General features: G+C 43.4%; 1 protein-coding gene across 1 annotated transcript; it reads left to right on the top strand.

Annotated features, from left to right (window-relative positions):
- Nucleotides 1–937: 937 nt before the first annotated feature.
- CFAP141 (cilia and flagella associated protein 141) lies at nucleotides 938–17408 on the top strand. The gene is made up of 4 exons (XM_069218141.1): nucleotides 938–1477; nucleotides 4704–4744; nucleotides 15986–16115; nucleotides 17166–17408. The coding sequence occupies exons 1-4, from the start codon at nucleotides 1418–1420 to the stop codon at nucleotides 17265–17267; spliced, it is 333 nt and encodes a 110-aa protein (XP_069074242.1). The 5' UTR covers nucleotides 938–1417; the 3' UTR covers nucleotides 17268–17408.
- Nucleotides 17409–27375: the final 9967 nt, after the last annotated feature.

The raw sequence follows: 27375 nt of genomic DNA on the forward strand, positions 1-27375 counted from the left end.
AAAATATTGGCACTAGATGGACTACTTAGATAGAGACATATAAAGATTTAATTGTTGCACTTGAAGAGACTGATAACAGAATGATTGTCAGGTATCTCAAAAGTCTTGCTGGTAAAGGTGTGAAAGAAGTCATAAAGAAAATGTAGAGAACTGATGAAGTCACATAGATTAAATACATTTTGAATCTCTAATTCAATTCAAATGTTGGTGAACCTATCGCATTTGAGGAGCGACTTGATACATTCATCAAACAAGTTCAATAAATTTAATGATGAAGTAATGTGTCTTTGAGTTACTGATTGATGCTTTCCCCCCCCCCCACACACAATGTATTTTCTGTTAAATATTTGGGTACAAGTGCTTTCAGTCTGGTATGGTGAGACGTCTGTTGGATTTCACTGGGAATATCTGTGTACACATATACAAAAATGCACACACGCACTCTCTACCCTTCATTTTTTAAAGTCCTCAAAGAATTGTTATGTTACCAAATAAAAATCTCTTAGTACTCCTGCCATTTCCTCTCCTTCTTCATTGCCCATTGGTCCCCTCTCATGCACCCTGCTTGTCGTAGAATGTGTGTAAAACACTGTGCTAGCCTGATTGTCGGAAAATCCGAAGCTCACCCTGCCCACCGCAATTTTACTGACCAAGCGACGCCTCTGTTGGTTGTAAACAAAATGTTGGTGCAACAGTAATTTTCACTCGCACACGATTCTTAGGATATTCTGCAGCCCCTGTTGACATCAGCGAAATAAAACAGCTGGAACGTCCCAGTGCGCTTGGCTTGGGTATTGCTGTTTTAAAATGGCCGCCGCCATGACGTAATTAGGAGGCGGAGTTCCACGTGGGCGGGAGTAACTAAAACGGACAGCCGCCACAGCCAATTGTGTAAAAATTAGGCGCCGCTGGTCGGTGACCATGGTGACGAGCGAAACTCTGATGATTTACAAATCACTGCTTATTACTGATCTTGGGTGGGAGCGCAGGAAAGGGAGTTTTGAGTCGGTCAGAGGCAAGAGAAGCGCAGCAAGGCAGAGGCAGAGGGACGAGTAAAAGTGAAGTGTGGAGTGGAGGATAAAGGGCAGAGGAGAAAATGATTGCACGGGGACAGCAAGAGTGAAAGAGGAGGAATAGAACAAGCAGCGTAAGAGGAGGAAGACGAGTGACAGCGGAAGGGGCGAGAATCAGATGAGGAAACGGAGATAAGTGTCTGGAGCAAAGGGACATGGACCTGCATAACTGAACGCGGTCGCAGGTAAGGTCTCAGAGGTGTGGGGGGAGAAGAAAGACGAGAAAGGTCTGTAGACTTCGAAACAACGGCACACCGAGGATAGAGAAGAGAGGGGCAGACATTTTAATTCCCAGACCCACCCGGAACCTCTCCAACCAGACACGTGCCACCGACCTTTCCACCATGTCTGCTGACAAGTCCGGCCACTCCAAAGTCCAGCAGGCCCAGAAGAACTTTAACAAGGTGAGAGGGAGAGCTGGGATGTGCCGCGGTGCCCACACGTAATTGCCAGTTTTCTGTGACTGAAAGGCGTGGAGAGGTTCGGGTTTCTAAACCACTGGTTTGCATACTGATAGCATCACAGGCACTTTGGGCCGGTTAAAACATGGCAGGAAATAACGTCGCATGTCACGGAAACCGGATCAGAGCAAATTACTTTGGGGCTTCAATTATTTTTTTTTGTAATAAGAAATGAGTGGCCGTGGTCACGACCGCCTTAACAAATCTTTTAATCGACAAAAACCACATACGTTCACATCATCAAACACCAGATACATATATATCGTTTGATATGGTGTTGCAGTGTCATGTTTTCCAGGTCCACTGGTGAGTAGGTCACCCATCCATTTTTTCCGTTTGCATGCTAGTAGTCCTGTTTATAGCATTTCCCAGTCCCCTGCATTACGTCCTTGTTTATTTCAAATGCTCCAGTTAGGCTTACAGACAGTGATTAGTAAAAGGAACGATTTGGTTTGCAACCGCGTGATCCCTGAAGATATAAAGTCAGAAGATAAGCTTACACGTAAATCCCAGCGTATCCCTTAAGTCGGTGGGCACTTATTTAGGTAAACAAAAGCACCCTATTATTTAGAATGCAAGACGTTCTCTGCATTTGCAGTTGATAAATATAAAGCCAACATTTTTGCACCAAGTAAAAGAAACAGACTCCAGGGGCGTGATAAGTTAACCAACATGTTAAGTGTGCAAAATTAAATGCGTGAAATTCAAAATTAAATGAGTGTAAACTATCTGGCATTAAGTGTGTCTAAACTACATAACACTGTACATCCAACAACTGCAATAAATTAAAACCCACAGAGCATAAGTAACTGTATAATCATTTGGTGTACAAAAACTAAACTAGTATTTAGCTTGCATAGGTAAGTAAACAACTCAACCTTTTTTTCAATGTGGCATTATATTTGAATGCTTGCACAAGCGCACATTTTAAGTGCAAAAAACGTTTTTATTAAAAGTAGTTTTAATATTCTCGGTGGAATTGTGAAAGCAGGTATTCCACTTTTGGAGTTCAGTAAAGGAGACTGAAGCAGAGTGGGGATAGCTGTTAAACAATCTGAAAAGTACTTGGAATGTGGAGAGTGCAACAATAGGAGTAAGACAAATGTAAAGAACTATTTGGAATTTGCATATAAATGATAGGAAAAGGCAAATAGAGAAAGTATATCATTAACTGAGGTAGCAACAGTGAAATTTACTGCACTGTACAGACATCTTTCCCACGCATTCATTACTTTCCCTTGAATAACCCTGTCTTTTTCCTCCGTGGCTTCAACATTTTAGATCAACTAAAGGGGTTTCATGTTATCGTAGATGTTTTGCCTGCGGAGCACAAGGCTCAGCTGGGTAAGAGGTACATTCAGTGTGCACCACTGTTAGCAGGAAGGAGGTATTCCATTCTCCTTTATCACGCTATGGGGAAACCTACATATTGCAGCTGAGAATTACGATTCTTCAATTACCATGCACAGAAAATCTTGATTTCATTAAAGACAACCAAGGCTATCATTATGCATAAATCCTTTATTGCTGCCCCAACATGCAGCCCTTGAAGGAATACAAATGCATCACAAAGTAAAACATTCCACTCCAGAACCAAACTACAGTATATACTCCCTTATCAACAGCACTCTTCCTCTTTTAGGCTGATAAAATGACAAGAAACGAACTTGAACTTGAAACAAGAAGTGAACATCCAAAACAACATAATCCAGTTTCAGAATTTTGCCAAGATCTGATACAAGCACAAATTGTTACATGAGAAATAAACTACATTCATAGCTCTATCTTAATGTTCTAATAATATAACATTCTGCTTTAAATATCTTTTATTTTTATAAGTTGTTTTTTAAACTTCTGAAATGGAACCCTGGGTGAGGAGGGTGGGATAATTACCCCCCACCCAAGACCGGCTCCAGTTCCGATTTCCCGATGCCTAAAGGTACCCCTGCAGCCCCCTGGCCTTGGGGAACCCAACTGACAGTCCAGCAGCGTCTGGTGGGCTCTCTACTTACCTGTCCAGCAGTTGGTTTTCTTCAGTCGACTCCCTGGACCATGCATGCAGCATCTTTGTGACCCCCGGGGTTCCCTTATTAAAGAGCATTGGACGCCCGATGCTGTGTTTGCACCCTGCACCCAGTCGCACCTGTGCCGCAGAGGGTGTGTTTGATGCTGACCTGTGCCCCCCCCCCTTCCCTGTGCTGATCTAACCCCCCCTAGGTTTGTGCCCTGAAGGCACAGGTACTTACTTACCTATAAGTAGTTTCTTTTTGAGCGCCCCTATCACCATCAGCACCCGGCCGGCCACGTCTTGGTGGTGCACCCTTAGTGTCTTCCTGAACTTTGCCCTGTGGACACCTTAACCCTTGAAGACTGGGATCATAAGTTAAGTACTTACCTGCAAATTGTGTTGTTCCTTTTCCTCCCCTAGGTTTGCATTGCTTTCTGTGAGACATTGCACTGTGTCCACTTTTGAAACTGAAAAGTATTACCTGTAAATTGTTTTATCTGTGAATTCTAAAAAAAACTGCATTTGATACTCAAAAGTGATAATTCTTGAAAGTGTATTTACCTGCAACAAAGATCCTTTTGGTTCTAGAGATAAAGTAACAAAGTTTATTTTTGATACATAAAACATTGGCCTGAAGTTAGTCATTGAGTGTTTGCCTAATTTCTTTACTGTGTGTGTGCAACAAATGCTTCACACTACCCTCTGATAAGCCTAACTGCTTGACCACACTACCACTAATAGAGCATTAGTACTATCTACTTCAGCCTCTCTCTGTAAAGCCTCTAGGGGTCCATTGGACACTGTGCACACTATACCTTACTTTGCTTTAGTATGTACAGAGCCTGCTTCCTACAAAAGGGTCACACATTTATTTGCTGCAATGGCTAGCACCACTCACTAGTTTTGCTATAAAAAGTGGGCACATCGATTTTGGTGTTTACATTATGGATGAGTAATTACCAAGCTTTTTTCCTTACATTTTTTTCACTTATAATCAGAAGTATCTGGATTGTAGAAAATATACAGGGTCAGAAACGTTTTTCAAAGTATCAGTCTCTTTTTTTCCTTCCTCCAGTTAAAAGCACAGTCAAACAACTTTTAATTATATTTATTTAATTGCTAAGCCGTTCTTTAATTGGCTTCCTCTTTCTTCCCCTTTAGAGAACCCAACAAATTTTTGTCGCTGAGAGAGACATCAACAGGTAACTTGAGTTTTGCTGAGATATTTATCTGCAGTTAGTTGTTGATTACACATCTAAAGGGGGAGGGAGTAATGATGTGTGTGTGTATTTTTCCTAGGCTCTGGTGTCCTCAAATATCAGCCCAGGTGAAAGTTAAAGTATAAGATGTGCCCATACTACATTTTCCATTAGTCGTGTGCATGCTGATTGGGTACACTGACTTCGTAGGAGGAGGCAGCTTTACATAAAAGACTGTCGTTCTTTCAGGACCGGGCTGGATGTAAAATAGCATTGCCCTAATATCTTAAAGGAGGATAAATAGTGCTTCTAAATACATTTCTCTGAAAGGCGTTTTATGTAACGCATCTATTCATAGTAATCTGCCCATATCAAAAAACCTCATTTAAATTCTATATAAAATCACGCTATGTTTAAATGTTGTATTTGCATATTTACATTTTGGAAATTCATAGACGTGCAATGCCCAAATGTAAAGGAGAATAAGCTTACTTTTTCCATATGGTCTGCTGCTTCGGGGTGATAGTTGAATACTGCACTATCCTCAGCCCTGCCAAGTACCACGCACCAGGGGTGAGACTAATGCAATTTAGTGCTGGTGGCCACATCACTGCACTAAAATGCATTAGTCACGCATTTACATGGCTACCCGACACTCTGGGGGATAATGAGAGATGCTCCCTGGCTGAATGAAAGCAGCCTTCGTGGGCAATTCCTGTGCTATATACAGCTTAATATACTGCAACTGAGGCACTCACTGGTTGCCATGGTGATCTATGAAAAGTCTAAGACTTCAGTCAGGAACTTTGTTTCAGGACTGAGCTGCAAAAACAAATTGTGCTCTCCGGCCCGACCCTCAAAGAGACACATGTGCCACTGTATCATTTATCTGGCTGCGGATAACTTATTGTGCCAGAGGGGCCTTCGTAGAAAATAAACTATTACACGTTGACCCCACCCACCTTCACATGATTGAACTGACGCCACTACAGTTTATTTATCCAACCTGGTCTGTGACATGAGTGGGGTCTGGTGCCCCCTCCGCGCCCACTGGATTTCGGAGAGTCAGCAGGTCAAAGACTTTGACCGCCATGTTTGCAACCTGCTCCTGAATGAAACTGAATCCACCAGCAGCAACCTGCCTCTAGGTAACCTAATTCAGCAATAATGTCACTCTTACCTTATCTTGCATTCCATAATTTGCATTTGTCAAATGGTGTTGTTTGAATTCCATAATGTTTTTCGTGCTGCTCATGCTGACATCACTGCGCAGTCCTGTAGGCTGTTGTGTACGTGTGTGCCAGGGTACGCGGCGCTATCTCCGGGACAGATCTCGGACAGATCACCTCTGCTGGGACCTGCCACCCTGCACTAAAGCTGGTGTGCAAACCTCTCAGCAGGAAAAGACAAGAGACCTGCGCTGACGTGAGGTAATAGAACCATAACTGAGCACTCCTGCATTGGGATTGGTGTGAAAGAGAAGTGAACATGCATCATTTCACTCCTAGCAACTTTGGTGCCCCAGAGTGACGAATTATCAAGAAATCCAAACCCTTAAAACATATTTGACTTTATCTTGCATTTCCTAAAAGTATTCACATTTTCCATATCATGGTGTTTCTGTAGTGCTTTCATGAAACAGATATGACTGCAGTGCACTCAGATGTCTGGGTTAGTTAAAGCTTCCGGGGGAGTGCTTAAGATAGGGCATGATAGAGAGCTGTGCGGCTTGGGATGAAGGCATAGAGAACTTTCCTCGGTGGGTCAAATCAAGGTGTGTAGACTATCCAACCCTTGGCCTCTCTGCGGAGAGATGCTCACATATCTGCCAATGATGATTTCTATTTGATAGGAAAGTGTGTGAAGGAGTAATACACAGATGTCAAAATATTGATTGCATGAAAAGAAACTTGTGTGTTTACAGGTGAGGAAAGAGAAAGTGTTTGGGTGATGGTGACGGGAGCCATACAAGCAGTGCATGCAGCAGCAGGGCGCTTTGCAAAGCAGGTGAGGATGAGGAGGGAGATGACAAAAGATGTGCAGATACAGGATTTCTGAAAGATGCGGAGAGGGATCAAGTGGCTAAAGGGGAAAGACCGCAAGCGGTGTGCGTGTTGCTCAAATGGATATCATTTCTGATATTTGTTTCCCTCGTCTACATTGCTTGATTTTGCTCACGAGAAAGTGTCACTCGTATTAGATGAAATATCACTCATTATAACGCTGAAATTGTGAAAATGTCACACATAGCAATCTGAAACATTGGCTTCTATGTACTCTTGTGTCCTAACTGTAAACATTGGCAGGTTGCACTGGTGATGTTAGATCTAAAAACGATGTTTGTCTGGCGTCCTCCCACTGGATTCTGCCTTCTACTGGCATTGCAGTAAGTTTTCTAAAGCCAGATGGCATTAAACTGGACTTAGAATTCAGAAATATTAAAGAATAGACCCTGGCTGGGTAGCTGCGTAAGGCCAGAAAGAGGACAAACTATAAAGTTGCAGAACATCACTACAACTGACTTGACCTGGAGAAGACATTCCTCTTTATGCCAGGTATCTGCCAGGTGTGAGTTGCAATATATGGTAAGGCATTTATTTGTTCTCTTATTGATCTTGCATCTTTCATGTCTCTTGTTTGTGACCCCAAAAAATAATGCATATCTTGTGCCTGTCTCAGTTGTGACCCTTTGAGGTGTCTGCTTATCACAAAAGCCTGCTCTACAAGAAAGTAGTTTTGGTTGGAACTATCAAAAGTGACTCTATGCGTTGCCAATAAAGTGGGAAAGGCTTGTGTACTTCATGAGTTATTGTTTATTGAAATGTTTACATCAGATTCCCTTTTATTCTATAGGCTGAGCGGCACAAGTGTACGTTCTCCATGCATCATAACTGCTGTGCAGCACCAACTTACTGATTTGTGGGCTTTATTTTTCAATACAAATGGATTCTATGAGTCATGTTTTGTTTCCACTGACTTCTGAGGTGCCATTAAGATTGGTGGCAAAACTGTTGAAACCACTAACCTAATGAAGACCTCATCCATTTTTAGGACAGTTAAGGTTGAAATGTCAAAAATATATTCAAACGGTCTGGCTCTTTCAACATGCGGAAAGATTTTGAAGTGTTGAATACATTAAGAACAACATGTTTATTGCATATATGATAATTGTGCTTTATAAAATTGTTTATGTATTTAAGCATCTAAGTGACTAGTCATTGCACCATTTAAAAAAAAAGTTTTATTGAATTTTCTTAGGATGCAATCTGTTAGTATAACAACCAGTTGATGCATAAATGAACAGCACAATGCCGTTGTTCATGTTATCAGATCAATAAATCCCGAACAGTAACTACTCCCCACCTGGTGCTCTTATGATGGGTCTCCTAGTAAGAAGAAGAGCGTAATCTTCTGTTGATGGACTGCGAAGCAGTGTTCGGGACCGTTTCTTGTACAACTGGGTCTTTTTTTTAATGAGAAGCGGAGGGGATCAGACCATACAGTATCCGGTTCATTGTAAGCTGAATAGTCCGCCCGTGGCTCTTTTAATGCCCTTCAACACCATTTGCCAGTAGAATATCAATATCGTACAGGACCATACCATGTGGATGAAAGTCCTCTGTCCCTCAATATCGTGAACAACAATCACGATGGGTACTGTGTATAATATGTAGTGACTTGGGAGAAAGGTAAGTTTGGTGCACATAGCTGTATTGTAATAATTTAAATCTGGCGTTAGAGCTAACCAGCTTCACTCCCTCGTGGACCAGTGTCCAGTCTTTCAGGGACATTGGATCCCCCAGCACACCCTCCCATATGGCCTGACCTTAGAGCGTCCCAATTGGAATGTCGGCTTTGTAGATATTAGAAACCATCCTACATCCTTCTGCCATGTTCAGTAGCATCACCAGTGTATCGGAGGGCTGCGGTGCGTCTGGGAAAGTCGGCCAAAAGTCCCGGGCTGTTGCCGAGATCTTCGCATAGACAGGCAAATACTGGCCCATTCCCATTTTTCACCATATGCACCATTTGTCACTATTCTTATTTATAGAACCTGATGGAAAGACTTGGATCACATACTTACAAAGTACAGATGCCTTTCCCAACATTTATTCGCACTCTCTACAGCTATCTATCTTTACCTGTTGAAAGAAAAACTACTCCCATATAGAGCATTCTTTTACAGTAGACCTATACCCCATTCCCGGTGAGTAACTGTGTTGCCCTGAATAACTGACACTTTGAAGTATCTGAACACAGGTGCTGTGGTTAAGAACCGATTCATTGATTAATTTTGTGCTTGAATATTAACAACATGAATGTAAAAAAAAGAAAGAAATTCATATACTTTGATATTGGCTTCAAATGTTTGCACAGCTTCTTCTTTGTATATTGTGCATATTGGCTGTGTGTTAGGGCTTACCCTAATTTGCGTGTATTCCATGCCTGATCTGGAATTTATGTAGATTTAAGTTTTCTTCACATGTTTTCCTTGTCATCATCAAGCCCTTTGCCCATTTTTTAGAATATATTTTGTTTTGCAGAAGTTTTCCTCTTTATCAGGTTCCATCATCTTTACTGAACCCATCACTGTTGTCATTTGTGTATCCTGAACTATTGACTGGAATATGAGCTCTTGGGCCAGATGTACCAAAGGATTTTACCCATTCTGTGTCTATGGGAAAACGCTTTAGTACATATGGCCCCTTGTTTGGACTTACAAGACTTTACTATTGACTTTGTATCTTTTTGTACTCATTGTCTTTTCCTTAGGAATATTATTATATGCAGTCAATTATCTGCCCTACCTTGCTCTAGTGTATAACCATTTCTTTCTAAATCTTTCTTTCTAATTGTCTGGGTGCATTCTATGTCCTTTTTTCTTGCAGTGTCAAGTCATCTTCATTCACACTTGTCCCTCCTTTTGCTTGACATTTCAGCCCTACACAAGTTGTGCATCTGTGTTCCTAACAAACTGGAGCATAGAGAGCAAATGGTGGGGAAGTCCTAAACAAAGGAAATTACAGTGGTCCAAGCAGGACACTATTACTGTGCGCATGTTAGCCTTGCAAGAGTCTGAAAGAAGCTCAATCGTATGCTACTCTAGCTAGGAAAATAAAAAAAATCCAGTTAAAGTTAAAACCGCAGTCATTCAGGCTTATACCATGTACAGCATGCGTCTTCACATTGGTAGTATCCCGACCTTCGTTGTTCCTTTACCCTCTAGTACTCAGATTCCTATGGCACTTCCTGAAATTCTTTTTGGGAGTGCGTTGAGAACAAGTTTCAGATCACTGTAACTGACAATTCTCTGCTGTTTGTCATTATATCTGGATGCAATCTCAATTATGTTTTTAAATGTAAGTTGTGACCCTGCTCTGTTGGCCAGTTCATCATTTGAAAATAATATGCTTTGTGTTATCGTTTGACAATCTCACTGCAGACATTTTATACACCTGTTACTACAGTCTTCTGTTATTAGAGTTCAGGTCTTCTGTATAAGGGATCAGTTTCAATCAGTTAGCCAGCCGATACATTGTGGCCCCAAACTAAGATGGCTTCAGTAGTTTACAGGTTGCTCATGAAGGGCTTTGTTAACGCCCTCCAGATTTAAGACGTATCCGAGCCACATGGTTTTGGTTCTTTACATTGATCAGTATCTTTGTGAGAGATGTTAGATGAAAAAGTAAAAGGAGCTTTCTTCCTCTCCTCCAATCAAGTTTATCAGATATGGTGTGATCTTGTCACCATGGCTCTTCCTTAGAGCCAGTGGGAATTGAGGCACGAGGTCCTTCGTCTACAGAAGAGAAAGAACAATGGTGCATAGATACCGACCATAATTATAAGAGAGATTAAGGGCATTATATGAAGGACTGCCCCTACAAGCCTGAGTATCCTCAGGGAATCAAGAAAGCTGATTTTTTCCAAACTTTATCTTTGCTGACACCATACATGGTGTTGTGCCATTAAATTTCTAACCTTGTTCTGAATGGCATGATGTTGTTACCATAAATGTTATTTTTAGTTATTAAGACACGGATAGCTTTATTGATGCCAGGTTTAAATATTCAAATTAAGGAATGAAACCACAAGATGAGAGACTCTGGCACAAGAGAAAGAAATAACCATCCTGTATGCATAAAAATCCCACGAATCACAAATGACATACATCCACCATTTTTTGATTTATCAAGAAGCATACTCCTGTTCCAAAGGAGGAAAATTGCAGTAGTTCAAATAGATCCCAAAGGAGGAAGAACCATTTTTAAGATAGATGTATAATTTCTTTTTTTAAACAGAAAAAACATTAAACACAATTTGTGGATTTCAAATACCCCTGTAAAATGCACATGCCAATGCTGCAGAAAGCTCATTCTAAACCTATAAGCGCCGTGGATGGGTATGGACTGAGAACTAGTTCATTTCAACCAAAGACTATCCCCTTACACTTTATCTGACTTAATAAACATTTAGAAATGACATCCTTCTATTTGATTGATGCTGCCCTTCATCTTCTCTCAAGGCATGCCTTTTTTGGTTGGTGACTCCTGTGCCAGTTAATGATGGAGAGGCTCATAAAGTCACCCTATCCTCCAAGATTTGGTAAGACATTTTCTGAAAGAGACTTCTAACTGCAGGTTTCTCACCTTTTGAATACCTCCAGGCATCAGACTGGATCCAGAAACTTTTGCACACTAATATCCTCCAGCATCGACAGGTGGCATTGTTCGACGTCATAGTTTCTCGTGTGGCTCTATGTGTAACATCACTATCTGTATATACATGTCACCTGCTCGCTTGCATCAGTTCCCTTCTTTCTGAGCTAACTGACGTGGATTGGGAGCTTCAACTGTTACTGGTCTATTGTTTGCTAACTTTCTACTTGAAATTACTTTCTGAGTGCAGATTGTCACCTAAACCATCGGGGTTTAAACCTGTGTATGACTTGTAACCAACAGATGTCGTTACAGATCCACACGATGACTGTTTGTGGTGTCTTGGTTCAGGCAACGACTCGAAGTCGTGTTTGTCATGCGCCAAAATAAACAAGAAAGCAATCCGAGTTCGGGAAACAAAACTTGCGGTAGCAGAGATGAGGAGGTTGTATTCCTGAAGTATGCCACAAGTTTTCAGATTTTTAAAAAATCCAAACAACTTTCAAATTGATTCTGTACCAAGTGCCAAAATACTATGTAGAAGGGTCTATGCAGAAAACAAGCATTTGAAGAGCGTCTCAAGCACTGCAAATGACTTTGGGAGAGACTGCTTTCTATTTTTGTTTGGAGGAAGGGAGCAAAGCTGTGTACGTACATTGAATATCCGACTAGAAACAATATAGAATTAAAACTTTTTTTTCCTTTGACTGTGACACCAAACTCAGGGGCTCATATAATCTCAGCTGTAAGAGACTGCGATGAGTGGGCGGCTTTCATCACTAGATTGGTTACCCGAGTACCTAGTAATGGTGTATGTAATAAACCAGTGACTTTCTAACAATTAATTAATGTCCTTTTCTGAGATATCATTGATCAATTTCCTTTATTTATCTGTACTATATCCTCATCTATTCACCTACAATGGACAGAAAGCGGCTACATCAGCAGTTTTTTTAAAGTTGCAGTGAGAGATTGCATCACCAGTTCAAAATCCTAACATTCAGCCTAAATTCAGCAACTTCGTCCTTCGTCAATATTTTGGAGCTGCCTGTAATGCAGCATACTTCATTCTATCGGAAGTAGCTAGTTGTGCCTTTAGGATATTTTATTTCAGAGCCTTTGCTCTTATTTGTGCCTAAGATGGTGCCTGATTTTCATCTCAATCAGTACATGGTTATCCTTACTCAATGTTTTTTGGATGTCGAGAGGAAAGTTCTCATTGTCCTGGGCAGACCCGATTAATTGTGTTCTTCCTATTCTCTGCTTTATTTGGTGCAGTGCTAAGGAGCACGAAACTACTGTTTTTTAAAAACGGATGGGTACATCAGACCATTGTGTTGGCTTAAGGGCAGGCAATGACTCCATTACCAAATGCCGTCCCTGGGTATTTGATCAGAAGGATGGGTGAGTAATGGATATAGCGCAAAAGAGTGGCCATGCACGGCATGTAGGTCAGAATGCTCTGCAGCTTCTGGTCCTGCAAGACGAAGAAGCATTTCTTTAGGTTTTGTCCAGGCCATTGTACATGCAGTTGCTATAAAATCTGTTAGTACGTTAATATAGATTGATCTCTTGCAGTATTTCATCCGGCGGCGTTTCTAAGTTCAAAGTCTCTGTGTACTGCTGGGTGAACCACGACAGATGGAGTGGTGGTGCTCTGATTTACCTCCTGGTACTGTTTATCACACAGAGGCCTACTTTCCCTCATCTTAATTGAGCTTCTCAGCAAGGCTGGACTTGCCTTTTATTCCACCAGGCATTTCCCTGGTGGGCTGCAGCTGAAGGAGAGGGAAGCCCCTTGGCACTGCTGGTGCTTCTGACACTTTCCCCATCTCCGTAAACTTAACGGCAGCAGGAATCTTCAAGACAGAGAGAAAGAGGAGAAGAGAGGGATGGATCGAGAGAGAAAGCGATCAGAGAGATGGGAGAAGGAGAGGGAGAGTGAATGGATGGTAGCGAGAGAGCGCATGAGGAACGGAAGGGAGGACCCTGGTTTGAGCATTTTTGACAGAGTTGCTTTTGGTTCCCAAGTGCGACCCTGCTTCTCAGACTTAAGCGCCAGCTATTTATTTGGGTTTGGCTTATAGGGAACTGTGGGAGAAGGGATGTCCCAATATGTACCCCCTTGGGGAGAAATTGAACTCTATGTTTGTGTTGTAAATAAGGAAGCTGCCACACTCAGGCGCTGTGTCACCCTCAAGTTTTGAACAAAGGTATTGAGGAAAAGTTGCAGTGGTATAATCCGTGCTTAAGTTTTTTTTTAAAACACACACACTTGCAGGAGCTCCATTTTTTTCCCTTAGGAGTCAAGCCACCACTGCTGAAAGATAGGACTGTTGAATACTAAGACTGCATAATCTTGATTTAACTTATTGCTTCTTTCTTCTACCGCCCTACACTTCCTGTTTCTTAATCTCACTTTTGTGGGTTTATTTTCACCCCTTCTTTCTCCTGTTGGCACTAGTTTTCGAGCTTGGTATGGGTCAAAGTTGGTTGTTGAAAAATAAGTCCAGGTCTCAAAAAATGAGTGTCGTCGCCCACTACGCGCAACCAACAGCACAAATTATGCAGCTGTAATGAAGGTAACCAGAAGATAATCAGATGAGATTTGGTGGACATTGGATGAGCTAGTGGCAAACTAACCATCTGCCACTTTCATAATCCTCAAGTCTCAGTGATGACAAGGGAGTCAGTCGCTGATTGATTAACATTGCTTCGATCATGGACTAGTAATATTAAAATTCCAATGCATTTTTCAGTCAAATGTACCTCTAGATTATTTAAAACGAAATGTCGGCAAGCAAGAGTTTTCTTGGTTGAATGGGTTGATGCTTGCCCTTCTCTACAACGTGCTTTCCAAATTCATTATTTGGAAATTCATCTCTCTCTGCTTTGTGTCTATCAGAAGGTGTTCTGAAATATATGGTCTGTCTGAGGCTATTCAAAAAGTGCATATACGCCAAACATCTTGGCTTTACTCCAAGAGAAATTGCACATTGACTCACAGAGGAACTGTTAATAAATAAGCTTTCAAACGTTTTCTGAACTGAACTAGGTCAGATTGCAAACAAAGAAGTAGAGTCGGGGAATTCCAGGTCTTTGTGGCCGCCACAGAGAAGTTTTGAAATCCAGGCATTGTTAACAAGTACTGATGAGAAGACCGGAGAGCACGACTGGGGGCACACCAAGAACCTTTAGACTCTCTGGCTGTAAAAAATCGTGTGATATTTAGTGGATAGCTCTGTGGACAGTTCTTATTTCTTTAAATATGATCCCCTTGTTTGATTGGTAGTCAGTGCAACTGCTGCAATGCAGGGGGAATATGTGAATAATTTGCTAGATACGTGATGATTTTGCACCAACTGCAGTTGGGACAGAAGCATTTCTGGGGCAGTTATGTATATGGAATTGCCGAAATCTAGTTTAATTTCAATCAGTGAGTTAATGGCAGGTACATGGAACTGATTATCGTTGAAGGGCAGTAATGTTCTCGAGGTCCTTAATAGCCACTTGAATAGTTATTCAAAGAAAATTCGGCATCATATTGAATGCCCAAATTTCGGGCTCAAGTAGCTGAGATGATTAAAGGACTCTTGACAGATGGCCGATTGAGAGGATCAAGTTCCAAGCCGTCAATTTCAGTCAGGAAAAGTTTGGTTTTCGACAGATTAAGTTTTGACAAATTATTGGCCATCTGCCAGTCGAGTATAGACCAGTGGGTAGAACTGGACTGGCTGACTTGGCACAACCAAATATTGGTTGGGTATCATCTGTACACATAAAAATGGGTGACCGCGTGATGGAGCAGTTTGGTCAGAGAATGCAAATAGATGTTAACTAGGAGTAGGGACAGAGTGAAACCTTGAGTACACCACAACTGAGAGCCTTAGACTTCAATTGATGTGGCAGGGGAGTCACAGTCTGCTGGTGATCCTCTAAAAGGCATGTTATACATTTCAAGGCTGTTCCTGTGAAAGCTGGTCAGTTATTGGTGTTGAAGACAGCAGAGAGATTGAATAACTTATATGTTCCTCCACCACCATTCATTCTTTCAATTGAGCTTTTGAAGCATTTTTCTCAACCACATGTTTTCCCTTCTTTCACTTCTTTAAACAGTATACGAGTTCATAAAGGATGGTAGCATAGCTTGAAGGACTGCACGACTGCCCCATGGGAAGATAGTGTGAGTAACACACAGACAGTAGAGATTTCGGTGCCCAGATAGGGGTGAATCCAGACAGGGATGCCCAGGGTTCTAATCCTCATTAATAGGACAAACTTTGAGTTTGTTAATATCAACCACTTCTAATGAGGTGCCAAGAGACAATTTTGTTACTGTTGTGCCTTATACAAATTTCTATAATAACAAGGAAAAAGGAAGTTTTAAAAATGGGTATTTGCATTAAGAATCTATATTGCAATGGCTTGAACTCAGAATAATATCCTGGTTGATAGCAAGGTACTTTGCAGTGTATTCCGAGGAAGTAAGGTCCCCAGCCCAAGATCTAAGGCCGGATGGAGAGTCATTGGTGGCACTGATTTGGAATGTGAAGTGTATGCCCTGTGACATGGTTGTCCTTTCTTTCAGGAACCAGGAACTCACCAAACTCATGACCTGGAGGGAGGACGACGAGGCTCGAGTGGACGCTAGAGTGCAGAAGAGACACCGAACGGATATGAAGAAAGAGGTCGGACTGGTCAACAAGGAGTTATTAATGGTCAGTAGTGTTGTCAGAGTAGCACAGGCCAGAGGGGATTCTGTTGCTGGTTGGGTATTGGGTGTTCAGCAGCTGACAGGGATATGAGTCTCGCTGTGGCCAAGAAGGGGGGCTGCTGAGATGTGGATCCATGGTTGAGAGCAGAGAAGATCCTTGGGATGCTGTGTCTTAAATGATACAGAAGTTGGAGGGGGCTTGTGGGGGCGAGGAGGGGGTATAGAAGCCGCAACACAGCTTTGACCAAAAGAGGACAGTCTCTCAGAGGGCCCAGCCAGAGAAGCCTGAGATTCCGTTGTGACGGAGCATCAGTGAGTTAAGAGATCTGTCCCGCCCACCCCATTACTATGTCACAGCAGTGAATTATCAGAATTAGAGTCTGACATTCATTCACATTAATGGTTCTCAGTGAGAGCCATTCATACCTATAGTGATAAAATCAGACGCAAGTTCTACAGGCTCCACCTCCCAGTGATCAAATTTGTAAATTACAAACAGATCTTGACATGGCTCCATAATGGCAGGTCCATATCTTGGCTCCATTGTGCGTGGATCTGTTATGACTGCACATAGTATAAACCCTTGCACAGCTTCAATTCAAAATAGGCAGAGCAGCATAGTGGGCTGATGCCAGTGTAGCAGGATAGGAAGTGGACTAATAGACAAAGTAATTGCTGCATTTTGTGAAGATGTTAACATGAAAGAGTAGTAAGATGGCACACAGATTGTTGCATAATGGGCAGCCGCAAGCATGGCTACAAAGAGGAAAGGTTGTGCACTACACCTGGCATGGCTACATTTTGGTAGACCAAGGCATGACTACATAGTAGGTTGACCCAGTTATGTCCGTATAGTCTCTATGCTTGTCCAGAGCAGGCAGATCATAGAAAGAACTTGTAGACTGGACCGGCCCCAACAAGGTCTAGCTCATCCGTGCATGGATATTGAGCTATGGAAGTCTCTGCATAATGGTCAGCACCTGGTTTGTCTCTTAACCCGACTACACCATGGCATGCCCCTGTATCCATACTTGTTTGTTTTTCTTTCCCTCAGGTGCGGCAAGCCGCTCTTCAGAACTTGCTGCAGTGCGAGTATCTTCAATACCAGGAGGAGCTGAACCGCATGGGGAAAACTTTTTATGTGCAAAGAATATAAATGTGAGAAGACAGATATTACTAAGACGCCCGGGATCCGTCAAGCTTACAGAAAGATTGTATGCCAATGCAGCATGATCATCCTATTAAACGCACAGGACATTCAAATCTCAAATTGTGCCAATGAACTGTGCAAAGCCAACTGAGTTTCCATTGTACATGATTTCTGGGCTACATTCAATCAACGTAATTGGGATTTTGGCAGATATCACAGACAATTCAGTCATTCCAACATTCCTGATCACCTAAGAACCTAGAGCCTTTCAACAAATGTTCTGCAACATTGTAGAGCAGTGAAGATTGTGATGAGATTAGTACAAACCCAGTGGCTATGGTGAGATATTTGGATGGCAGATGGGTAGAGATTGTGATGAAAAGAGTAAAGAGGTAGTGGCAGGGATGGGATCTTTGTTTGGCAGAGGTGCTGGTTATGATGAGATGAGAAGAGAGCTATGTGGCAGAGATGCGATCTTTTGTTGGCAGACAGGTGTTGGTTATGATGAGATGAGGAGTCGAGAGCTATTTGTCAGGGATCATATCTTTCGTTGGCAGAGAGGTGCTGCTTATGATGAGATGGGTAGGAACTAGTAGTTGGAATGAGATCTTTGGTAGGCAGGTTCTGGTTATGATGAGATGAGTAGAGAACTAGTGGTGGGGATGAGATCTTTGGTTGGCAGACAGGTGCTGGTTATGATGAGATGAGTAGAGAGCAAGTTGTGAGGGTGAGATCTTTGGTTGGCCGAATGGTGCTAGTTATGATGAGATGAGTAGAGAACTAGTGGCAGGGAGGAGATCTTTGGTTGGCTGAAGGATGCTAATTATGATGAGATGAGTAGAGAGCTAGTGATGGGGATGAGATCATTGGTTGGCAGACAAGTGTTGGTTATAATGAGATGAGTATAGAGATAGGGGTGGGGATGAAATTTTTGGTTCGCAGACAAGTGCTGGTGATGATGAGATGAGTAGAGAGCTAGTGGCGGTGATAAGATCTCTGGTGGCAGACAAGTGCTGGTTATGATGAGATGAGTAGTGTTAGTGGCGGTGATAAGATCTCTGGTTGGCAGACAAGTGCTGGTTATGATGAGATGAGTAGTGTTAGTGGCGGTGATAAGATCTCTGGTTGGCAGACAAGTGCTGGTTATGATGAGATGGGTAGCACTAGTGATGAGGATAAGATCTTTGGTTGGCAGACAGATGCTGCTTATCATGAGATGAGGTAGAGAGCTAGTTGCATGAACAAGATCTTTGGTTGGCAGGTCCTGGTTATAAGCTAAGATATTTGCTTTGGTAGATAGATGCAGATTGTGATGAGTATGGAGCTACTGGAAGAGATATTTGGTTGGCAGAGAAGTACAGGTAGTGATGATTTTTGTGGACAACTAGTGAAAGGGATGAGCTATTTGGTTGGCAGACAGGTACAGGTTGTGGTGAGCTGAGAAGAATGCTAAGGGCCAGGATCAGGTGAATAGCTGGGAGATAGATACTATTGCGATTAAATCAACATGGAGCTGGTGACATGGATCAGAATTCTGGCACGGTGCAAAGAGTGAAGATGTGAATAAAACGTTTGAGCAGCGATCTGATCTATGGTGGTTGGTAGGATGAATTAACACAGCGCGAGCGACAGAGATACATCTGTTCTGCTGATCAAGATCAGGGTACTGTGTGCTGGGCAAAGGGCTTATTGGAGTGCGCGTGGGCCACTGATCCAATTTTCTGAACATTGGTGTTTGCGAAAAATTAATAGTTCGACTCTGTATTCTTTAGCACAAATAATACATCAGAAAAAGGTCCAATCGCACTGGCAAAACAATCTCCACAGACACAAATGTAGAAGCAAACTTAATTTTCAATGTTTAATTAGAAAGTACGCACAACATCAGCAGACCTGCCTGTACCCTCCTGTTATGCAAAGACAGGCATGGTTTTTCAGTGATAGATCTGCTACGGCCAAGGGCTTGCTTGGGCGATGATGGCCTGCGATGCCTGGCACCATGCCTGTGAGTCTTGCAAAGCAAATCTGATTATTCAAGCCAGATTTACACGGAAGTGGTATACATGAGAACTCTAGGTGCACCCTTGTGGAATTTGATACGCCCATATCTAAAAAATCAATCAAATGTTCTGTCTTTGAAAAGATATCTGAGGACGAGCCTCTAGGGAGATGTTTCCTACTTGGCAGACGTCTCGGTGGGCGCTGGGCACTGTCTCTTTATTCAGAGGACACGACTGCCCCCTGTAGGTAGGATATTTCTCCTAGGAAGCTGGCACCGTATGCATAGGAAACAATCACAGGAACTTGTCGCCTCGGTTTTTGCTGACCCAGTATAAGAAGGGCTATGCTCAAGCTTGACTCTGAAAGATCTAGCGCTGTGAAGTAACTCTAAGACACATACCGACGCTTTACAAATCAATTCAACAGTTAAAAAAATAGACTGCAGTCCATAATGGTGCCCACCACTCGACATGGCTTCCTCAGAACTCCTATGACTGTTTGTGCAGAAATACCAAAGTGGGCATTTCTGCCCCCACTGCTATACGGCACATTACTCCATCCCCCATGGCACTGACCGAGGCTGCACTTCCTTTCGGCCTTTCCTGCAGGAAAGGCGTGCCCCTGCCAACTGGATCTGACCTTAGCAAGAATGCCCCGACATCATTCCCTCAGTGCAACCTGTTTCCACTCATGACAAAGAAATCCAGCCATCAGCACTTTTTCAGACGCGGTTAAGTGCAATATGCCTTTGAAAAAGGATCGCAAATCTGTGACCAGGGATCTGCTGCTATTCGTGGGAGCAGATCACACTTTATTCGTATACCCAAGTGTGCAAAAGTTTTTAAATCTGAGATCCTTTTAAACTCCAGTGCATATTAATATTAAGGCAAATCGGTCACCAGTGTTACTTCATACGGTGGGTGCACACTGCCCCAATACTCAATTGCCTCCTCTGGAACATAACCCTCAGGTAACTTTTTCGCCAACACAGGAGGTCCTCAGATTGCCTGCAGCTTCCTTTGAGAGGACCGGTGTAGACTGATCAGATTGCCAAGTGGGTTGTGTACCTGATGTGGGGATCAGTGTTTAATATGCAGTTTGCATGTCGAAATACTCTCGGGACAATTCAGCCTTTCATCCTTCTGATGCAGATAAAACGAGTACCGCTGGGATGAGTTATAGAAGTATAAAAATGCCCATTATGATTGAAGATCACGTTCGGAATCCCCGGATGCTGCAGTTTTGTCAGTATTTTGTCCATCGGGGATGAAGCCTCGGCTACTGGGGTTTCAAACCTTGAATCAGATGTTTGCTGTGGCTGCTGCCTGCCTGTAAACAAACCCGTCTCTGCTATGTCACCATTTTCACCTAGAGAAAGAAGGAAACGTGTTTGTGTAAATACATGACCAGGTAGAAAATAAACGCGCAGTGTCATTTTAAAAAATGGAGACACTGATTAGACAGTGGAATTAGGCAGCCAGGAGTTTCATTCCTGTCACCATATCTAGGCAAAATCATACCCAACTTGGATACATCAAATGCTGGACAGACACAGGAACCTCCATGCATTTCCAATAACACTTATTCACCAGAAATAAACAACCATACTCCTGATGTCACTTCGGATACCCCATGGTAGATCCGAGGGGCACCTCACTCTGCATGGGTTTAGAAGATGGACATTGTGCAAGCGACATGATGGGTTGGGATGGAGAACGCTGAACCTATAATGGAATCTTTGAACGTGTATCAGGTCCACTGCTACCCAATCCACCTTACTCCAATCCACCTTACTCCAATCCAACCCACCCACACCACCCCAAACCATCACACTGCAATACAATCCACTTTAATCTGCCCCATTTAATTCCAATCCAGTCCACATTAATCCACCCTACTCCAGTTCAATCCACCCCACTCCAAACCACCTTAACCTATCCCACTCCAATACAGTGCACCCTTCTCCAATTAATCCACCCCAAACCAATCCACTCCAGCCCAATCAACTCCATTTCAATTCATCCCACCCCAATCCAGACCACCCCTCACCCCAGTCCAGTCCACTCCTATCACGTCCACCCCAGTCCAATCTACCACACTCAATCCAATCCACCCCACCCTAATCCATCCCCTCAATCTAATCCACCTCACTTCAATCCACCCCATCCCAGTCCACCCCAATGTGATCCACCCCACTGCAGTCTACCCCACTCTAATCAAATTCACCCCACGCCACCCCAAACCAATCCACCAGCCTCCAATCCAGTTCACCCCAACCAAATCTACCCCTCCTCATTTAAATCCACTCCACTCCACCACACCCCACTCCAGTCCAACCCACTCTACTCTAAACCACCCCACTCTACCCCAGTCCAAATCATCCGACCCCAGTTCTATCCACTGCTCTCCAATCCAATCCAGCCAGCCCACCCCACCCCACTCCAATACCATTCAATCCACCCCACCCCACGCCAATCTAATCCACCCCACTGCAATCCAATCCATCGATAGATCCACCCCTCCCCAGTTCAGTCTACTGCACTCCAGTCAAATCCAACCAGCCCCACTCCAATCCAGTCCACCCCAAACTAATCCACCCCACCTCAAAACAGTCTACCCCATTCCATCCCATCCCAGTTCAGTCCATCCCACTCCAATCCAATTCATCCACCCCACCCAACTCCAATCCACCCCACCGCAATGCAATCCACCGAACTCCATCCACCCAATCCAATACACCCCCACTCCAATACCCCACTGCAATTCAATCCAGCCCACTACAGCCCACCAACCCCAATCCAATCCATCCCGCCCCATTTTGATCCACCCCACTCCAATCCATTCCACCCAACTCCAATCCACCCCCTCACTTCAATTCACTAAACTCTACTCCAGTCCACCCAACCCTGTTCAGACAACCCCACTCCAATCCAGTCCACTTCACCTCAATCCACCCCAATCTGACTCCCTCTACTGCAGTCTACCCCAATACAGTCCACCCCAGTCTAATCTAATCCACCCCACTCCTATTCAGTGAATCCAATCCACCCCAGTCCAAGCCAATCCAATCCACCCCGCTCCAGTCCAATATGATCCACTCCACTCCACTCCCCCCCCAACACTCTGAAACTCCATGCCACTAACTTGTAGCAATGCTGGACAGCAGCCACACTGGTGTACAATGTGGCAAAACACATTGCCAATAGCTCTTGTGTTGGCATGACCTTTTGGCTTTGCCAACGCTTGTTTACTTTTGATTCCTCTGATAATACCACAAACATTACCTTCAGCAAGCACAATGCACTTATTTGCCCTAACCTGGTAAACCACCTCTACACAGGGTATCTTTACAACTTAAAAGAAAAAAACGATTCACAAACACAGGCCACTTTTTTTTGCAATCTAAGTAACTAATGGGGGCCACTTTTAAATTGGTGCGCGGTCCTATTGTCTTTCACAGTCCGACCCCCCATACGCTACACTGCAAATGTGAGGGCACGTGGACTAGGGGCTAGAGCTGCCGGCGTTGGATTCGGGGCACCAGATTCGAATCCCGATCTCCGCTCCTCGCTCAATATCCCGTGATTCTGGGCACATCACCTGATCTCCCTGTGCCTATGTAAACAAATATGTAAAGTAATCTGGTTTCTTTGACCTAGGCCAAGTCTGCGCTAAATAAAACTGCAAAAAATATCCACGGCAGGCTTAAAGTGGGTATATTCGCAACATGGCGCGTCTTGGCAAAACAGCACTGTAATTAGGATGCAGAAGATGCGGCCTAGTGGCTGGAACAAGGAAGTCCTAAATTTGAATCATCGTGGCTTTCCCTAGAGACCAAGCCCTTTGATCCCGGGATAAAGCACGTGAAACAAGCGACCCACTTTGATGCCTGTAAACGACTGAATTGCCCCGGCCACAAAGCAAGGACAGTAGGTTTCACTTCTGGCCGCAGGGAGGCAGCATTTCCACACTGCAACCCCAAATCCACATTAATAATCAGCTTTTGCTTGCAGAGGCAGCTTCCTGGGCGGCTCTGACAATGAATAGCCTCGCCAGAGGCATGTGTACGGGGGACGGGTTACACACCACCTTAATAAACGTATTTCCTGCTAAATACTTGGGTACAGATGCTGTGTCTGTCGGACTTCACCAGGATTTTTGACCTGCACACAGACAAAAACGCGCACACAGTTTTTAAAGTCATAAAAAATGTTGGTTCGTTATACAAAATATTGTTTTTTCCCTTCCCCTACCAATACGCACCTCCTCTTACATTCCACTGCTCCTTAAGCCCCTCTCATGTGCCCTGCTTGTCACGTGATGTATTTTAACAATATATACCTGCGTGATTGTTGGGAAACCTGAAGCTCACACCCCACCAATGCTACTGCCCGAGCTGCGCCCCTGCTTGTGGAGATTGCTGGCCTAGCCTAGAATTCAGAGGCGGGGCAGATATATGCGGCGAAGTATGGAAGACGAACTGCGTCACGCTGCCAAGTCAAACGACAACAAGACAAATATAAAATAAGCATTGGCTAAGGCAATAGGTCTTGGCTTTGGTCACCAGCCTTTTTGGCTTTGTCAATTCTTTATGTGTTTTACCATGTTTTTTTTTTAAAAATAAAACTGTATTGTCGGGTAGCCGCCAGCCGTTCCTCAGTTCGTCAATATAAAAAATAAATATTGGCTAAAAGCAAAAAAAGAAGGAAAAACATTTATATATACATATTCCAAAAAGCGCACATCTCCACAGCAATCCTTGGCACTGAAGGGAACCACTATATATGCTATGCAGATGGGCTCTTTGTGAAAGGAAAGAGTAGAATGCCCTCGCTCGCACTGAAAATAGCCAGGGACAGAAGAGAACTGGCCCTTGTTATATACTATAGTAGGCACAAGACAAATGTGAATGACACAACAACAGGGATGGCTTAAAACCAATAAGTAAGTATATTATAAACATAATTTTACTACAATCCGAAGGTCTTGGCTACTGCCAGGCCTAAACAATTCAAGGGTTGATTAAAGAGATATTGGGATGTGAGAGAGATACCTTGGCCCACTTAAAGGCACAAAGGACAAAGCACAGACGCACAGTGGATGAAAATATTTAGAAACATTCAAGGAAAGTTATAGTGGCCCACTGGGACTTGTGGATACAGGGGTGACGGTTATAGACACATGGACAGTTACAGAAGCACTTAGGAGTATACGATCTCCTAAGAGAGGAAACATAGGGTGAGGGAGTAGAGAAACACTGAGGAGTTGAAGTGACCGACCTGGGGGTTGTAACAGATCTGATGTTACAAAGGGTGACACCACCAACTGATGGTGAGGTGAGAGGTATGCATGTGCGGACTTACTCCAACAACACACTGCAACAAACCCCTCGCAATGGCAGCCTCTTGCTTGGCTCAGGTGTCAATTGCAAATTGTGGCTCAGTTATAAATAGAGGCATCAGACCTTCAAAATCCTTCATTGGTAAAAAAAAAAAAAAGCTTGCTGAATATCTCAAATGCTTTTATTAGGCCCTCTAGAGTCAAAATGCATTTGTGCCTGAAGCTATGAAAATCCCTGCCTTATTTTTGGGGCCCCAGTGTGTCGAAAAGACACAGGGGTAGGGTGTAGCACAGAGACATAAGGAGTTTGAAACACAGCACAGATGCATGAGGGGCTCAGCGTTTGAGCACAGGCACGGTTTAAGGTACAGATCATGGGTCTACGCCGGGGGCTCATGGTGTAGAACGAGAGATTAGAAATAAAACACAAAGGTACAGAACATGGACACCAGGGGTCAGGGTTTAAATTCAGACATGGATTAGGCTACAGATTATGGGTACTAATGGGGTAGAACCGAGAGATGGGGAGCTTTGAGTTTAGAAATAAGACACAAAGGGAATCTGGGTACAGGACATGGACATCGGGGGTCAGGGTTTAAACTCGGACCGAGATTACGGTATAGAACATGGGTATACACAGTGGGCTAAAGGTGTATTCTGAACACAAGCACGGGACAAACTGAGGTATGGAACACAGACTCACATGTCTGGTTTAGCCGGGAGCAGAGCAGACTCCAACTCAACCAAGATTTACCTCAAAATGTAGGTTCCACCAATGAGCTGAGACAGAAAACACTGGATAAGGTTAAGTGGTGACACGCACGGGTCACTTCCGCATCACTACTTCGCTTAAACCTGGCACACAGCTGCAGCAACATGCCAGGAGCACCCCCTGGCCTATCAAGCATGACCCTCTAGCACCTCTCACCTGGGCACACCACACATATATGTTGTCTCTCAGACATGCCTACCTCAAATTTGACCCGAACGGGATAGCACTCTGGCCACCCCAGTAGTATGAACACTATGTATAAATTATTAAATATTCTGCAGTACAGTACAACAGCGACAAAGAGCTTACAGTTTCGATTTCAGATGCATGGGTGGGTCAGAGGGTATATAAGGGATACTCAGTGGATTGAAGTTGGACAGAAACCCAGGCCAGGAGTGCAGGGTATAGAAAAGACACTGTGCACTGGGTATCATTTATGAGGACTCCCAGAAGCCAGCATTGCCATCAGTAATGGCTTACCTGTTCCCGCTTGGCAGTCCTCTTTCTGCTTCCACTAGGCTCAGTGACCTTGCATAGACACCCCTGCCTCCACAATGGCTTCTGTTGGGCACAGCTTCCTGCAAACATGGGGACAACAAGAGACACAGCTGTCAGATCCACATGTTTCCCACTCATCTCTTTGATGGATCCCTGGCAAGATAGGCACACCAGACTCTACGCCCACTGGTATCTCGTCCATTTCCCATGGTACAGGTCTCTTAGCCTTTTAGTGGTTAATGCATGCAGCACACTATACACCTCTTTATAGAAAATAAAAAGATAAGAACCAGACTGGCAATATAATCGCACACTCCTATAATATTCCTGGCAGCTAAATGAGGTATCGGTGTTAGCTGGCGATCAAGGTCTTTAGGTGTGACTTGACGTTGGAGCCTTCGCCAGACATAACGTGATCAACCTTAAAGAGCTTTCAAGTGTACTATAGAGAGGGGTTGTGGCTCTGCCCACATGTTAGTAGTCAGGAGAATGAGCTTCGATTGGCGGGAAAATGGCGTGCTTCCGAAGGAAAAAAGTACTTCCCCTCAACGCAGATGTGATTATTTTATTTATCCAGCTGCCTGAGCCAGCAGCGGTATGGCTGCCTGAGCTTGAACTTTCAGACACACACACACATTGCATTGTCATGCTGATAAAGTGACTTAGATGACTTGATCATTTTTAGTGTTTGTTTTTCTCTGGCAGCAGCACAGATGGGATGAGGACAGCCATAGTGAAATTATTCCAACACCTCCCGCTTTCAGCATTAACTTTAGACTTCAGAGTGCAGTTTTCTTTTTCTGAGAACAGTATGGGATGCCAAAGGCTACACTTAGCTACATCAATAGTTATTCGTAGCTTGATAGTACAACTGCCTGACCTGATGTTATGAACAAAAAGAGCTTTCAGAGTACTACCAAGAGGGGCTTATGCTCCACCTACATGGCCCCTGGGTGCAGAATTTAATTGGGCCAGATTTGTCTGCTTTCACATAGAATGCTTGTATTGCACTTTTTTGGTTTGTGGAAAAGCGTAGACTTGATACAGCAGAACTGAGTTCGCTATGGTGGCAACCCAATCATCACAGTGATATACCTGGTGTGTTTATTATGAAATGTTATGATAAAGACAGTTTGCCCAACATATTTATTGTCAAAAGCATATGTTAAACTCAAAAGGTATTTAACTGTGACGTGGTTTAACTCTCTATTAAAGCCTACAGATACGTATTTTGCTACATGGAATCAAACAGATTGCCATAACAGGCAATAGTTTTGGAGTTGCTTACCCCATGTGACAAACCGAGGACATGGAAGTTTGGTCTGTAAGAATCCTTGTTAGGTCCTCCTACACGAGACAGTATTTTGCTTAGCTGGCTGTAATTTTATATACCTATATAATTTTATGACTGTGTGTGCTGGTTACACTCAAAACTGTAGGTCTGAGTTGGCGATGGGACAAGCTGTAGGCCTGATCGGTGCGCTGCAAAACGTTATGTCTGAT

The sequence above is a fragment of the Pleurodeles waltl genome, chromosome 12, assembly GCF_031143425.1.
Source record: "Pleurodeles waltl isolate 20211129_DDA chromosome 12, aPleWal1.hap1.20221129, whole genome shotgun sequence".
NCBI classification, from domain to species: Eukaryota; Metazoa; Chordata; class Amphibia; order Caudata; family Salamandridae; genus Pleurodeles; species Pleurodeles waltl.